Source organism: Paralichthys olivaceus, chromosome 8 (assembly GCF_024713975.1).
Source record: "Paralichthys olivaceus isolate ysfri-2021 chromosome 8, ASM2471397v2, whole genome shotgun sequence".
Classification (NCBI taxonomy): domain Eukaryota; kingdom Metazoa; phylum Chordata; class Actinopteri; order Pleuronectiformes; family Paralichthyidae; genus Paralichthys; species Paralichthys olivaceus.
The window spans coordinates 5,216,526-5,232,801 of NC_091100.1; the positions used below are offsets into that span (position 1 = coordinate 5,216,526).

At 41.8% G+C, this 16,276-nt stretch overlaps 1 protein-coding gene across 1 annotated transcript in view; it reads left to right on the plus strand.

The window, feature by feature from the left end:
* The window catches only part of LOC109639566 (collagen alpha-1(XI) chain-like), a 32,984-nt gene that overhangs the window by 7,206 nt on the left and 9,502 nt on the right, over nucleotides 1-16,276 (plus strand). The window contains exons 2-35 of the mRNA XM_069529441.1: nucleotides 4,007-4,174; nucleotides 4,274-4,365; nucleotides 4,808-4,929; nucleotides 5,165-5,327; nucleotides 6,206-6,328; nucleotides 7,472-7,591; nucleotides 7,686-7,808; nucleotides 7,923-7,970; nucleotides 8,695-8,736; nucleotides 8,909-8,971; nucleotides 9,059-9,133; nucleotides 9,759-9,842; nucleotides 9,951-10,007; nucleotides 10,369-10,422; nucleotides 10,527-10,580; nucleotides 10,714-10,767; nucleotides 10,858-10,911; nucleotides 10,996-11,049; nucleotides 11,144-11,188; nucleotides 11,695-11,748; nucleotides 12,759-12,803; nucleotides 12,885-12,938; nucleotides 13,017-13,061; nucleotides 13,148-13,201; nucleotides 13,331-13,375; nucleotides 13,476-13,529; nucleotides 14,108-14,152; nucleotides 14,313-14,474; nucleotides 14,570-14,623; nucleotides 14,712-14,765; nucleotides 14,849-14,893; nucleotides 15,402-15,455; nucleotides 15,571-15,615; nucleotides 15,696-15,749. Of these exons, the coding sequence (XP_069385542.1) occupies nucleotides 4,007-4,174; nucleotides 4,274-4,365; nucleotides 4,808-4,929; nucleotides 5,165-5,327; nucleotides 6,206-6,328; nucleotides 7,472-7,591; nucleotides 7,686-7,808; nucleotides 7,923-7,970; nucleotides 8,695-8,736; nucleotides 8,909-8,971; nucleotides 9,059-9,133; nucleotides 9,759-9,842; nucleotides 9,951-10,007; nucleotides 10,369-10,422; nucleotides 10,527-10,580; nucleotides 10,714-10,767; nucleotides 10,858-10,911; nucleotides 10,996-11,049; nucleotides 11,144-11,188; nucleotides 11,695-11,748; nucleotides 12,759-12,803; nucleotides 12,885-12,938; nucleotides 13,017-13,061; nucleotides 13,148-13,201; nucleotides 13,331-13,375; nucleotides 13,476-13,529; nucleotides 14,108-14,152; nucleotides 14,313-14,474; nucleotides 14,570-14,623; nucleotides 14,712-14,765; nucleotides 14,849-14,893; nucleotides 15,402-15,455; nucleotides 15,571-15,615; nucleotides 15,696-15,749 (2,459 nt within the window). The remainder of the gene's footprint in view (nucleotides 1-4,006; nucleotides 4,175-4,273; nucleotides 4,366-4,807; nucleotides 4,930-5,164; nucleotides 5,328-6,205; nucleotides 6,329-7,471; nucleotides 7,592-7,685; nucleotides 7,809-7,922; nucleotides 7,971-8,694; nucleotides 8,737-8,908; nucleotides 8,972-9,058; nucleotides 9,134-9,758; nucleotides 9,843-9,950; nucleotides 10,008-10,368; nucleotides 10,423-10,526; nucleotides 10,581-10,713; nucleotides 10,768-10,857; nucleotides 10,912-10,995; nucleotides 11,050-11,143; nucleotides 11,189-11,694; nucleotides 11,749-12,758; nucleotides 12,804-12,884; nucleotides 12,939-13,016; nucleotides 13,062-13,147; nucleotides 13,202-13,330; nucleotides 13,376-13,475; nucleotides 13,530-14,107; nucleotides 14,153-14,312; nucleotides 14,475-14,569; nucleotides 14,624-14,711; nucleotides 14,766-14,848; nucleotides 14,894-15,401; nucleotides 15,456-15,570; nucleotides 15,616-15,695; nucleotides 15,750-16,276) is intronic.

Genomic DNA, 16,276 nt, shown 5'->3' on the forward strand with positions numbered 1-16,276 from the left:
CCCTACTTTGTGCACCCCCCTCTCTTTACTGGATAATGGATAAACTACTTAAACTTACCTGTCCCCAATCACTGCTTTTTTGGACCTGTGTGGCAGTCATCTTAATTTCTTTCAAGGTTTTTTGTGTCTTCTGCTGGTGAGAGACAAGATTAGTCGGATAGAGATCAGTTGACTGACTTACACGGGGCACAGTATTTGGACTGGTCGTTCCCAGGTTGCCCTATCAGTATGATTAGGATCGCTGACCTGCTAAGTTCGAACGTCAAACCCCTTGTGAAACCTTAAAGCTTTTAGATTTATCACAGGTTGGATTCACGTTTACAGGTTTTAATGATAAACCTTGGCTCCAAAGATGTTGCTGAAAACATGGTGACAATGCACCAACAAAAAGGTCTGACTGGGTCTGACCATGTTGGAGGCTTGATTCCTCCTGCAGTGATAGCAGGTTCGGTTCCGGCCTGGCCCTTTGCTTCTTTGTCTTTATCAGGCTTTCTCCCTCTTTCATGCTTAACTCTGTCCCGTCAAATGGAGACTTAATGCCCCCTAAAAAGAAAAGTATGACTTGGAAAGAAACACAAACTGTCAGTCAAGTGGACAGCTTGAAAACAAGCCAACAGTCAAGCTATTGTCTTATTCTCTGTGTACATAGGTAAGTTCAAACTAAAGTTACTGTAACCTGATATATCTGTTATTATCCACCCATGCCTGGAAGCAAAGTGTGATGGATGTTCTCAGTAGACAATTTATGTTCCTCGTTTTGTCTCTAAGAACCTCCCTGGTCAATGACACTGAGCTAAGTTCAAATCTGAAAAGACCTATTATTCTATTATTCTGTGTGTGTTAGTGTCATAGTTGTGTTGTTCTTGATTCCTGATATTTCTGTTCAAACTATAGCCATTCTGCTCAATGCACAGGATTACATTTGACATACTCTACATGTGTGTGCATGCTGATCATGTTGCTCCCCACACAAGTGTAGAGCAGCAGGGCTGATAGAGACCAGAGCTCCAACACAAGTGTATGTCAGTGTGAGTGTGTGCCTTTGGGCGTGTGTGTGCGTGCATGCGCTCATGTTCACAATATTAAGTTGTTGTGGTTTGTTTGTACATACAAATGCATCTGCAGCAACGCGAAACATTATCTGATGTGTTAAGGTGCAAACACAGCTTCCATGTCTTGTCTTGTTCTGGGCTGCATTCAGATGTCAGTGCTCACGATCATTCCTTGTTCTGTATGAATGAAAACTCTTATTGTGCAAACAGTTCCTAAAGACCTCTCTACTGTACGGACACCAAGAGCTTCCTTGTAGTCTATTTATGGCTTCAAGATAAGTATGTTTGCAGGTTCTCATGCTAACACCAGAGCAGAAAAGATAATACACAACAAAATGTCATTTGGCAGCAGTCCACTTAGCAGCATACACATATCTGCCCCGCAACAAGAGCAAACGTCAGGGATGAAACAGACAAGATGTTATTGAGTTATTTAGCTTTAGAGTTTCTCGTATTCAGATTCTGTTCCATTTGGAAAATGGAGTTTAGCAGTTTGCTCCTTTCAGTCTTTGTGGTATCAATTTTCTCATTCAACTGTAAGAAAGCTAATTGTGATTTTACAAAATGTCAAACCAAGTTAACTGACATTAAAACTTCATTCTACAGCCTGATGCTTATTCACAATTCAGCATTTTATCACCACCTGATACTGTTAAAATTTTCACAGTTCACATAAAAATAAAACTTTCACTGTGAACAATCTAGTTCTATTGCATAGCTGTTGTGTTGCATTACTTAACATTGTGTTTCTATTTTTGTTGTCAGTCTGATGAACATATTGTGTCATGCATGACATCATCTTTGAAGTTGCAGTGATCAATCGGAGCACAGGTCACTGCATGCCAAGAAATAACTATATAAATAAGTTTTAATAACACTGCTGTAGCTGCCTCAGTAAATCAAATGATGGCAAGTTCGTGAAAGACAGAATTACATGCAAAGAGTGCCAGCAGGCTGGCAGATAGACAAACTGATGGACAAACTAAAAGAAAGCGGCAACAAATACATCTGGTGTTCAGAATCAGGCGTTATGCCAACCTCGTGTGTGTGTGTGTGTGTGTGTGTGTGTGTGTGTGTGTGTGTGTGTGTGTGTGTGTGTGTGTGTGTGTGTGTGGTGAAAGGTGCGAGGCAGATGGAGGGTTTACGTAAGCCTCAGAAATACGTGTGAAAAGGAGCCACACCAGTAGAGGCTTGCCCTCCTCTCTCCTACCATCTATTATTTCTGCTATTTTCCCTCTTTACCCCCTTCGCTCCCTTTTTTACTTTCAGTACATTATCTTGCACATTCCTCCCCTGTCTCTGCTCTCAGATTTGTCTTTTACATCATTTTCTACTCTATCTGCTCAGTAAGATGTGTGCATGTGTTTGAGTAAGAGATCACATGTGTGCAGTGCACATGTTCATCATTTTTGCCCTTAACTGTGGTTGCATGTGTAGAATTCCATATGTCTTTTTTACTTTTTTACTTTTTTAATTCCTTGTGTGCTCGCGCATACACGCTCTGTTGGGCCAAAACATGGTCAGGACACATGCATCCTTTATTGTGCTCTGCTGGAATTAGTCTTTGTTGTGTGAAGCAGTCTGTGTTGCTTGTGTCAGAGATAAAGTTGGTATTATCATGTGAGCCTCTGCAACATGTATCACACAAAGACAAAGACAAAGAGAGACACAGAGACCATATGGTATATTTCATTAGTTTGTTTACGAGGTAGTCTTATTACAGAACAAACATGTAGCAACATACAATAACAAACAGTTCATTTACAGAAGGTGTCATTTTGTGTATTTAAACCATTGCTCAGGAAAATCCCTTATCTTGACGTTCATCAGCTCAGCAATTACACTGTTTGCCTTCAGGTGCTGTGGAGGAAGTGTATGTGGAAATGTTTTGTGGGTTCATCGGAGCTTGTCTTCTGAAGATGGCTGCCTGCTACGCCCTTTAAAAGGTTGACATGGGAAGGTTTTCACTCAGAAATAAACAAAAAGAAGCTAAAAGAATCCCTGTGTTTGACCCATTTTTAATAGGAACAATAGAGATTTGTGCAGCTTTGAAAGAAAACAATTGAAACTGTTGATAGTCTCAGCTGCAGTCACCAGTAAGTTTACAGTGGGGAAATGAACTGTGGTAAGAAGCTGAGGTGTAAGAGCTGTAAAACCCTCTGAGGTTTCCTGAGATACAGATAACATGGCTGTTAAATAAGATTTAATCATATTATCTATCCATCACTTTCAGATATCTTTAGAGGAAGTGCAACAAAGATCTTCACAGAGGACACACAATTTCATAACACAATTCATTTAGACGTGTATGTATGGTTTAAATTATACTTTGGCAAGTTCTCTCCCCTCTTTTGACTATCTTTACAATTGCATTCAAGCACACTGTGGTCTTTATTGCTGGTTATTAATACAAAGGTTGGTCTGGTCCTATCGAAGCCTTTGTATTCACTCTATATTCCCACACTGACATCTTCCCGATGTGGCATCCCTCAGTCAGTCAAAGAAAAAGTCATAAAAGAAAATCATAAAAAAAAAACTTTGGTTGTAGCCAAGCCAAAAGGGATGAATACTCCTCTTTTTTTTTCACTTCGCAGTCCTACAGAATAATGGTGTTTAACTGTATCTTGTGTGAATCATGTTTGAGGTTTGACAGTGAAAATCTTGACTGATTATTTTCTTTATCTTCTGTCTGGTGACAAAGGGTTGTGGTTTCCAGTGCTTTAGAGAGGCAGCACTTTTTTAAAGTCTCTCTTAGATTGTGATGCTGCAGCAGAGGATAAAAGATGAGTGTGATTTCGAACAGACCTGGGAAGTTTGAAAAAAATGGGCTAAAACATGTTTTGTTCATGAATCTACTTTGATACTTGAAGGTGCTGACTCAGTGGACGCTTCAGATCATCTCATTCTCAAACCCAACCCTCGTCTCAGTCATAGCGTTTCCTATCTTTTTTCAGCCAATCCTATCGATGTCCTGAAGGTCCTGGAGCTGTCGGAGGACATGGAGGGAGTGTCGCTGGAGGCCGGTCTGTGCACCAGCAGGACGGGCAGAGAAGAGACTGACCTCTCCTTTAAAATCGACAAGAAGATTCAACTGAGCGCACCCACCAACCAACTCTTCCCCGGTACATTTTAATACAGGGGCTTTGTTTAATGCCATTCATTTGAAATGGGGTCGTGAGAGCCTGTATCTAAATATGTGTGCATGTGTGTGTTCCCACCAGATTCTCAGTTCCCTATGAATTTCTCTGTGATGACAACAGTAAAAGCAGCGAGAGGCTCCCAGGTCTTTCTCCTCTCCCTGTACGACTCGCAGGTACGCATCACACACACTACACCAGGATGGTGAAACCAAACTTTCTCTTAGCTTACATCATGTTGAATCTTTTTTTTTCTTTATCCACTCTGCGTTCTGTCGCAGAGTGGTCTGTTTGACCTTGAGCAAAATAAATGAATCCCTGGCAGCCATGCCCTCTGCAGGAGGCATTCCTACTGTGATCAGCATCACAGGTCTCATCAATGTAGGAACAAGTTTTTGCTAAATGTGTTGAAGATGTTTAAAAAACTGCTTAAATGTATAATTTGGCAGAATCTTTGTGCCAAAAATAAGTAAATGCTACTGACCAACATGAATCTAAATGGGATGTTGCCAAAGTCAAGGAACCTGTTTACACTAAGTAAAAATTATTGGTTCCTTTTCTTATCATAATTTTATTTCCCATCATCCCTCGTCTTCCTTCTGTCTCTTCCGCTCTCAGGGCACACAGCAGCTGGGTGTCGAGGTTGGTCGTTCTCCTGTCTTCCTGTATGAGGACCACGAGGGTCAGCCACCTCCGGAACTTTACCCCACCTTCAGAAAGATCAACCTGGCTGATGGCAAGTGGGTAACTGCACACACACACACACACACACACACACACACACACACACACACACACACACACACACACACACACACACACACACACACACACTTCTGTGTTGTAAAAACTTGCAGCATCATGGTAAAAAGAGAAGAAAGTATTTATGTTTTTGAAAGAACTACATGCAAACTCATTTTCTGTAAATGAAATAAATAAATAAAAATGAGTTTGTTCTTCTCTGTTTCCTACCAGGTGGCACAGAGTAGCCTACAGTGTGGAGGGCCAGTCTGTGACTCTCTACCTGGACTGTGAAAAGCTGGAAACGCTGGACCTGCTCAGAGGTCACGACCCCCATGTCAGCACCGAGGGAGTTACCGTGTTTGGAACTAGGTTGCTGGACGAAGACGTGTTTGAAGTAAGAATATCAATTTGTGCATTTGCATCATTGTCAGTAACGGGGTGTTAAGTAATATGACAACAGGCAAAGATTTAAGCCAGTGAAGCGGAAAGTCTTCACACTGTTGCACATGTTAAAAGGATCGAGCCAGGCTCATAACATCCAAATCATATGCCTTGTGAAAACTCATTTGGCTTTGGGAGAATGCAAAAAAGTAAAAAGCCACAATAGGTTCCTTGAGTGTGGCGAGGAAGTGTCTCTGCTTGCTGCTGCTTGTTTGCATTTGTCCATCAAACTGTGACAAAAAGATCAACACAAAGGATTTCTCTCTACTCTGACCTCCAGTGGTTTTGCAGCTGTACTGCACTTACCACTGAACATAGACATTGCCAATAATATAGACATTTCACTTATAAATATTACTATTTCTATTACTGTATAAAATCTTTCCCCCAATCTGTGGCTGTGTAAAAACTTTGCAGACTTTCATGAGTTCTGTTTCTGCTGTGTCCTCAGCACTGTGAGGTCATTGTGGCAGATTTTAAACGAGTTCTCCGACCTTTGTCTTTAGCGCCATGTCAGGTGGTCCATCTGTTTAACTGAGCAACTCCCAGTGTTTGGCTTGGACTTGGTGTGTGTGTGTGTGGATTTCATGTGCCGCAGCAACTCTAGACTGAACCTCTGGAGCTGATTAGCGGCAAAGCAACAATAAAAATATTTGATCTGGCTAAATGATCACATACAGCCAAAGATAAAGACATGGGAGACACATGTCATTCATATAATCAATGACATACTGATCATTGAGGATCAGTATGTCATCTATTGTTTTCAATGGGACGGTTTCAGTGATCTCACCAAACTCAGCTTTGTTTGTGTTTGTTATTGTGACGCAGGGGGACATCCAGCAGCTGCTCATCGTCGATGACCCCAGAGCAGCGGAGACGTACTGTCAGGACTACATCCCAGACTGTGACGCACCTTTGCCCTACGACAGCATTTTAACAGAGGCTGAGGAGGTAAGCCCCTCAGCAACCCCTCAAAGCTTAGAGAGACTCAAACCACATGTCTGCCTGCAGACGAGAACAGTAAATGGTCAGAAATCATATCAGCCACGTGGGATCATTCTTAACATACACTTGGAGGCATTTCAGGTGTCGAAGCTGTAAATCCAGGACTGTCGTTTGAAAAGTAGAAGAAGCCCCTGAGGTTTCATTTGTGAGAGGAAAACTATTCCAGTTATGCATGGACCGTTTAAAGGGCAGATGAGCCAAAAATAGACCAACGGTCATCAATTAGTCATATGTTTACACAAAGAAATCTTTAGCTCCACACATTTTCAGGGTTTTTCACAGGGTCTAAAAACCATGTGTAAAATTTAATAATACAAATTTTAGGCTTTAAACTTTGAACTTACCCCATATTTGGTTTCCAGGACAACGTAAATGCAAGTTTTGCATGTGCAGATTTTATCTATATTGTGTTTTATTATATCTTATCACAAGTGGCACTCACTCAAACACCTCCTTCTCTTTATTCCCTTCTAGAAATACATCATATTAAACCTAAAAAAATCTACGAGTGCCCACCGAGCCCTCACCCCCTCTCTTTCTCTGCATCCCTCTGTCTTGTAGTAAAATACGCTGCATGGTTTTGTGATCCGGTCTCCTCTGCCAGGTTCTGTGTGCCAGTGCTTCACACCACTGGGAAAAGTTTCAAATCCTCCTCTGCTGATGCTGCTTGATTTATTGCCTGGCATACAGCTCAAAACACTGAATTCCTGGTTCGCTGATTTATTTTGTTGGGATATTTTCAGCGCGATGAAGTTAATAGAAAAGACGCAAGCATGGAACTGAAGATGATGTCATGCTGTAATATGCAAGTCTGAAGAAGCCAAATTACAAATATTGAGTGGAGGCCAGCTGAAGTCGTACATTGCTTCAATATTTCATTTCTTCTCCATGTAGCAGATAACTCATTCAGACAGCCTGCAAAGGAAGAGCTTCTAACATCTCAATAGATTAGCCACTATCACAATATTACCTGTTTGTTTCCATTTCAATGCTCTGTGTACATATAAACAAAAATGTACATGTGCTGACGTCATGCATCATCTGTTGCTGGGTGCTTCTGTCATCTTTTGATTCTTTTATGGTTTTCAGGTGGAGAGAGCGCCGAAGAAACATGTGGTGGAAGAGTTTGAGGAGTTTGACTACAGCGACCTCTACGACGACGTCTCCACCTCCACGGTGGCTGTCGGTCCTAATGTCACAGAGTACGAGGTGAGACTCAGCAGGAAGTGCAGCAGTGTCATGTGTTTCTCTCTCTCTCTCTTTGCATTTCCTGCATTTCTCTCATCATCTGTTCGTTGGACAGATTGTAGAGTACGAGGACTACGACAACACTACAGATTACTACCAAGTGAACGAGTACGAGGACGAATATGACGACCGTTATGGACCAGCCCAGACAGAGCGGGAGTTTTCTCTCAACGCACAGGTAACCATCCAAACCTTCCAGTTTTACGTGTAAGGTATTCTGTGTTGAGAATAGAAAGTGTCTTATTCATCTACATTAACTCTGAGTATGTGTCTGTCCGTCTCCTCTCATCAGGATTTACCAGAGAAGGGACAGAAAGGAGAACCAGGCATTTTGGGACTGGTGAGAAAAATACACAGTTTTATCAAACAACACACACACAAGGGAGAAATAATAAACCTCAAAATACTTTGAGTACAGAACAACATGCAAATAAAAAAAGATTACACTGCTCAGATATGTGCTGATCCAAAACAGTAAATCAGGAAAATAATTCTAATAATAATAATAATAGCTTCTGTAAAGGTCTTGCACAGATGCTTGTTTCAGGACAGCACTGCACTGTGATGTTTAACATACTTTTTAAATAATTGTTATAATTTCTCAACAAACTTGATATACACATGTATAAATAATTGGTCCATATGTCAGCTGGTGAGAAACCGCAGCGGAGAAGTGTCAAATATGTGTGTGAGGTAAAAATAGAAAGAGTGACATGTTCTGTTTCGCAGAGTACTGACAAGTACAGGGGGGTGATATGAAAATACATATACACCATTAAAAAATACCATATAAACACATATATAAATATATATCTATATTTTTTAATTTTAAATCTATATATACCTATTGAGCAGTTTATAGCTCAACTGTGAAATGTCCCACTCTGTACATTCTAACCAAATGAAATGTCTCCATATGAAAAATATTGGTTTATGTTATGTTTACGTAAAAAAATTATCTTCAAAAATCAACAACTATAACCCCCCGTTATTTGTCTGATATTAATACTGCACGGTTATCAGAGTGTTCAAATAAAACCCAACAACCTGTGACATTTCTGCAGGGAACGCAGATAACAGGACCATATGGGCCTCCAGGACCTGAGGTTAGTGACTACTGCTGAATGGCATCTACCCTGAAACACATTTTACCTTAACCTTTAGTTTTGCATGTGGGGAAGTTTTCATAAATGCAACTGCAGTGATTTTAAATATGTAAAAGACACAGAATAGAAAAGGTTTCCCAGACAGCTGAGTGTGGTGTTTGTCTGTGTGCAGGGAGAGGTAGGGTCTTCTGGAATCACAGGACCAGTTGGACCTCGAGGAGACCCTGGAGAGCTGGTGAGGACCTTCCTCTGCTTAACATGTGAGTGACTGAGTCCACCATACATTGACGTCTCTGTATAACTGTCCTCTGTCTCCCCTCAGGGCCCCCCAGGGCGGCCAGGCCTGAATGGAGCTGATGGGATCCCAGGTCCCCCAGGCAACATCATGCTCATACCGGTAACATGAAGATAATGTGTGTTGCCCTAGGCCTTAAAAACTGCAGTCATATTGCTGAGGCATTTATTTGCTCCCTGTAACCTTTTAGCGGAGCCTTGGGGTAAATTGCAATGAGTCAGTGTTGTAGCAGAGAAATGGGCTGGCTCTAGATTGTTACGTAAATTAACCATTTGTTTGTCTTTGTAAATATCTCCTGCTCTTTCTCAACCCTCCAGAAACCACATGAAACATTTACTTGATTGTCATCAAATTTAGTTCTTAAGTGTTCCACAAAATATATTTTATCAGCCACATGTATGTGTTAACACATTACTTTGTTGACTAATGTCCTTACATGGGTGTTGACTTGGGTAAAGATCTGGTGAATCTGACAATCACAGCTTAGGATTCACGTCATTTTCATACTATACAGTGTCCCCTCTCCCCTCTGTGTAGAAACATCTACATTTGTTATGTTTTTCTGATTGTCTATCAGGAATTATTTTTTTATTACTGAACTTTTTATTTAAGAGTTTAATAGCAGTGCTAGATATCGGCCACTAGGTGGGGTATTGAGTTTGACTTAACAGCATTTAGTGTGTGTGTTTTTGTATGTGTGCATGTTAATACAAGTGTCCTTGTGCAGTTCCAGTCAGGTGGCGGTCCAAAGTTGGGTGCTGTGGTTTCTGCACAGGAGGCGCAGGCCCAGGCCATCCTGCAGCAGACCAAGGTTCACAGACTTTAAAATTATTGTATCTAAAACACAGGAGCTTATGTAGAATTACTGCAGTTCACAGTCTTGACTCTGTCTTCCTCCTCCTTCCTCCTCCTCCTCCAGCTGGCTATGAAGGGACCTCCAGGACCACTCGGTCTCAGGGGACGACCTGGACCACTGGTGAGTGTGATCACTTGTGTTACCTCGCAAACCAGCAGAGGGGATATTCAAATGCACTTGAACATTTGCATGTCATGTCAATTGTCAAATTCGTTCAAACTTGATTTTTGAAAATATTGACAGCCGGAGAGAGCAGACTGGGGGGGTGCAGCACTGTTATTGTTATCTCTGAGGGTTACAATAAGAAGTATAATGAAGTGATGTATTTATTTATTGTTGGCCTCTTATACTTAAAAAATACATTACAGTCAGAAGTGTTCGAAGAAAATGTCTGGAGATGTCTGCACGTGTGTGGATGCTATCAGACAGTGGATTCCAAAGCAGACTTGTTTGGACTCAATCTTTTAAACTTTTTTCCCAGGGTTCACCAGGTTCCTCTGGGCTGAAGGGGGCCAATGGAGAGATGGGGCCCCCGGTGAGTTAGCTGCTCATCTTGTTAAAACACTCATATAACACTGGAGCTCATCTCAGAACTAGCTTGACTGTCTCCTGCTTTCTCTTTCCACCTTTTCACCCCAGGGTCCCCCAGGAATGCCAGGTATCCCAGGTCAGAACGGACGACTTGGGAAAAGGGTGAGACTATTTACTGGATTTATTTTCTCAATAGATAAACATCTGGTTCCAAACAACTGCTGTTAAAAAAGATCCCAGAGGAAACACTGGCATCATCTTTTCTCAAAAACTGTAACTTGTGTGTCTTCATTAGGGTCGCTCAGGTACAGATGGAGGCCGTGGTGCAATAGGAGAATCTGGAGCAAAGGTAAAAATAAACTGATGTCAACATTGTTCACTTACCGACTCCTCTGTCTTTTACAATACAAACCCATCTGCGTATTCATTCATGTTTCAGGGTGATCGAGGGTTTGATGGCCTGCCTGGTCTCCCCGGAAACAAAGGTCATAAAGTAAGTTAGCCGACTGAATATTAACAATGCATTGCTGATAATTCATGAAACTAACAGCCAACTTCCGTGTGTTTATTTTCTTAGGGGGACAGAGGTAAACCAGGTCCTTTAGGTCCTTCAGGAGAGCCAGGAGAAAAGGTGAGAGCTCATGGTGCTTGTATGTCTTCATGTTTATGTTTATATTTAAGTCTGTGCTTGTGTATCCAGGCAGTAACGCTTGAGTTTCAAACAGGGCTCCGAGGGGCCGGCTGGGCCGAGAGGACAGCCAGGTGATGCTGTGAGTGTTTACACCCAAACACACATGTATTCGAATAAATCACACCACTGATTTAACATTAGTTTAATTGATCTGCCTTTGTATACAGACAGATGTTAATAGAGGTTAGCCAAAATGTCACCTACAAAAAGAATCACCGTTGTGTTTTCTGTAAAGAAACGTTTGACTTGTTTGACAAAAGAAACTAGTTGGACCTTAAACTGTGTGAAAATGGGAGACAGAGTCCTGGTCTGGATATCTGTCTACATCAGAAGCCTCAAAATATTGGCCGCCGCCTCCAAACAATAGCTCATTGTCTCCAAGTTGGAGCTTAACTTAACCATTTTTTCAACCGTCACTCCAAAACCAAGTCTTGAGCCTCAGACAACACAGTAGAGGTTTTTACAAAAATATCAAACTGCTCCTCACACACCAAGTATGAGAGCGCAAACACACACAAACACACACACACACACACACACACACACACGTCATCATATTTCATTGTATGGTAACTGTGATTTCAGGGCTCCAGAGGTCTGAATGGCCCCAGAGGTCGTGCTGGTCCCCCAGGCCAACCTGTGAGTGTGAACCTTATACCTTTTTATCTGTACCACCTCTACACACACACACACACACACACACACACACACACACACACACACACACACACACACAAACACACACACACACACACACACACACACACACACACACACACACACAGTCACCCACATTAATCACCACACTTGGCAGCAGTAAAAGATACTTGAAATGATCCTGCTACTTTACCTTTGTGTTTATTCATGCAGTGAAAATGAGGCTCTTCTCACCATCCAGATCAACCCAGCTGTGATGTCAGGATCAGATAATTCCATATGATAATGTTTAATCACAATTTTATACTAGTTATCGGTTTGTTAAACATGATGTTATGTAATTTTTATCTGTAACTGAGAATGTGACTCAGAGTCTCTCTGCCAAACACAACATCACTTTCAGAACACCTGAAGCAGATTCTTTCTAGTGTGCATAATTTACGTTTGCACTTCAAGCATCACAAGTTCGCTCTTGTTAGTGTTGGATTACACATTGACGAATTGTCTTTACATTAAATTACATATTTACCTGCCTCCATTTACATGTTGTTAATTAAGCATTACACGTCAAAGAAGGAGGTGATGCCCCCTAATCAGTGTGGTGGCTGCTTTTCGGCTTCATGTAGTTGTATTCCCAGGAAACTCACATTACAAGCCTCAGGGACATTTCTGTTAAAGGTAGAAGGCAGTGAACCCTCCTCATGTCTTTAGTCAGAGAGGAAAAAAGTTGAAGAATGAACTGATTAATGTGTCGGATAAAGCCAGAAAATAAATCCCATGCAGGAAGATAAACGTGTGCAGTATAGACTTGGCAGTGTCACAATCTCCCTTTAAAACCCATACATCCCCTGCAGGGTGCCATTATTTCTTTAATGGAAAGCTCCTGTGATTTCTCAACGTGTTAATATAGAGGCCACTAAAGTGCACTCGAGGACACAGGTGGGGAAAAAAAGAGTTGCTTCCATTAACTGCTTTCTTCTCTCTCCTCACAGGGCATTCGAGGTATTGATGGCGTTCAAGGCTCGAAGGGAAACATAGTGAGTATTCTTAAGATAGAAGACGGTAGAGCCTGATGAAAAATTAGGCACCATGACGTTATAATTTCCTGTTTGTAACAGGGAGCACCGGGAGACACTGGAGCGCCTGGACAACAAGGCAACCCTGGAATAGTGGTATGAGCTCAGATCCTCAAAACGAATCACATCATCAATTAAATACACAGAAACACTAATGTTACACCTCCACTACAGGGCTTCCCTGGTCCTCAGGGGTTAGTAGGGCTGCCAGGAGACAAGGTACGAGTCTTTTAGTTTAAATTACATTTTTAGAAGTTGGAAGTGCAGAAGTCGGGATAATTGAATGGTCTATTTTCATCTGGTAGGGGCCTCAAGGAAAGAAAGGGATGCAGGGCTTACCTGGAAACGATGGGCCCCCAGTATGTATAGGTTTCTTTTTTTGTTCTATACTTTCCCCCCTCTCTTATTGACACAATGCATTCTGTAGCACATAATCCTGAGCTTAGAATCACAACTACATTCCTGCAGCATTGGCTTCTTTTCAACAGGGTCATCCAGGAAGAGAAGGCACTCCAGGTGAAAAAGGCCTGTCGGTAAGTCTGTCGTTTGTGTGCAACAGTCACATGTTCTGCTGGTGTTAAGGTTGACAAGAACGTGTCAGTCAAATTAATGTGTTTATGTCTTCATCTTCAGGGTCCTCTGGGAGTACAGGGGCCTGTTGGATATCCTGGACAACGAGGAGTTAAGGTAAAAAATGCAAATCAGAGGTATGGTACTTGTAGGATGATTTGTTTTATACTTTTGCCAATGAGGTTTTATTTTTATTGCTGTTTGTCGGTCTGTTAGCAAGATTACACAAAACCTGCTGAACTAATTTCATTGAAACTTAGTGGAAGAGTGGTTGTATGGGCCAAGGAAGAACCCATTCACTTTTGCAGCGGATTCGATTAGATCTTTAACACTTTCTTTATAGGTAAGATCATGCATAGTTATGGGAATGAGATCTATGAGTGGGTGGAATTTGGTGCATCTTGTTTAAGTTTAAGTGGACTGCCTTGACGGAGGTATTCCTTCAACTGGAACTTCAACACTATTTTGAATATGGAAAGACTGTGGTTATTGAACAAATGTACCCAGTTTAAAACCTGAATGCAGGGAAGTATTACAAATTATGAGTACCTGTTCCTGATGGAGATAATGGTATCGCAACATGCTTGTGGTTTGATATGCTTGTAACCTTATGCTAATGTCATAAACAGCCAGTATATTATATTATGTGCTTTCTTGTTGATTCCAGTTTTGTTGTGTCTCTTCCTGTTTAACAGGGAGCAGATGGAGTCAGAGGATTAAAGGGAAGCAAAGGCGAGAAGGTAAGAGTCTTTGTTTTAACAGTGGCGGTAACACAACATCCTGATTGTGCACAGTGTTCCTGCTACTTTCTTTTTTTTCTTCCATTGTGATTGTATTTAATCTGTAAACCGGATTGACTGTCTGTCCCGCTGTGTCCTCCACAACCTCCACTCTCTGCAGGGAGAGGACGGTTTCTCAGGGGCCAAGGGGGAGATGGGGGTGAAGGGTGACACAGGAGACAATGGAGGTACAGGTGGGAGAGGAGAAGATGGACCTGAGGGACCCAAAGGTCAGATGGGTCCTCTAGGAGAATCCGGCCCATCTGGTACTCCTGGAGAGAAGGTATAAAGCTATGTTAGCATGTTTAATGCTAAGAACAATTTATAAAAATGTTCTCTACTCATCTTGTACAAGAAAAGTCACAGTGTCTTTTTTAGGGAAAACTGGGAGTTCCAGGGCTGCCAGGGTATCCAGGACGTCAGGGGCCAAAGGTAAAATGAATGAAATAATAGACAATTGAATTAACGTTGACACGTTACAGATGTGGTGGATGAATGTCTGTGGATTTCTCCTCCACAGGGTTCTGATGGTTTCCCTGGTTCACTGGGAGCTGCAGGAGAGAAAGGGAAAAAAGTGAGTGGAGAGTTTAAAATCATGACGATGTCTGGAAGTAAGACCTTTATCATTCACATCCTGTCTTTTGTGCTTTCACCCAGGGTCCCGCAGGACAAGCGGGAGGTGGAGGCCAGAGGGGTCCAAATGTGAGTGCTGTGTTTTGAAATTTCCCCCAGTTCAGTCGGTAATGGAGCTAAAAAAGTTAATTTCCTTTGAAATGGAATAGATTAGAAATGGACCTTTAACACAGGGTCAGACAAGCGTTGAATTGAACACCAAAGTCCTGGCACCTCTCTGTGTTTTCCTCTCGTCCATTAGCTTTTGTTAATCAAGAGTCCTCTGTAGAGCAGAACTTCTCTGTAACTCATTGGTGGGGAACTATTTTCCTTTCAAGCGTCATTGCATGACTTGCAATGACACCAATTCCTCCCGCGTATCAAACCCTGCAGTAATCTCACCAACCAAAATGGCTTGTTGCATGTTATTTGTTATGTTGTTTATTAAGTCAGTAAGTGAACCAGTGTCTGTCCTTCACTGTGCAGACATAGAGACTCACTGATCACTCAACTGATTTGAACTACACCTACCGTTTTAGGTTAGTAAAGGTTCAGACACACCCTCTATTTGGTCTCACTCCTGTTTCCTCCCTGACAGGGTGCACGAGGTGCCAGAGGAGCACGAGGGCCGACGGGGAAATCAGGAGAGAAGGTCGGCTGATGCTCCTCCAGCCCATAGATACACCCCGTCACTCGTTACTGAAGGTCTAATACATTTAATACTATTATTTTCATCCATCTTCTCCTTGTTACTTACGTTATCATAGGGCGCCTCAGGACATGATGGACCCCCAGGATCTCCTGGAGAGAGGGTAAGAAAAAAGCTTTTAATAAAACACTTGAATTTACTGACTGTTGGATCATCTATTAAATGTGCCTAATTTCTTTCAAGGGACCTCAAGGACCGCAAGGAAGGAACGGAGAGCCAGGACCTAAAGGATCAAGTGTGAGTTACAAAACACTCAGTAGTTACAGACAACCACAAATTTATACTTGAGTCGTTAGTTATTACCTTACATTTACAACTGTTTCTATCAAGAAAGGACAAAGTTTTTATTTTGTAACTGGAAGGATTGTGGTAACTTGTGTTGCAGGCTGCATGTAACCTGTCATTTTCTGATCAGAACTGTGAACACGCGATAAAGAAATCCTCACCTTATGGTCTGAATTATGTCCAGTGGCCTGTAGGGGACACAACTTACATTTCTGTATTTTACAGCTTTAAAGCAACACTATGTAACTTTTACTGAGCAACAGCGCCCTCTGTAGCCCCACATGGTGAATAACTATAAGACTCTGTTTCTGAATGATTAAATGGTTTTCATATAGATAAAAGACAAAGCCTTCCAATCTCTGATTGCGTATTCCAACTGGCTAAACTGAAACAAAATGGTGGATCTTACAGGAGATCGTACACACTCACCAAAATGACATATAGAGCAAGAAAAGATGTTCAGGGTGAGGAGTGGGAAT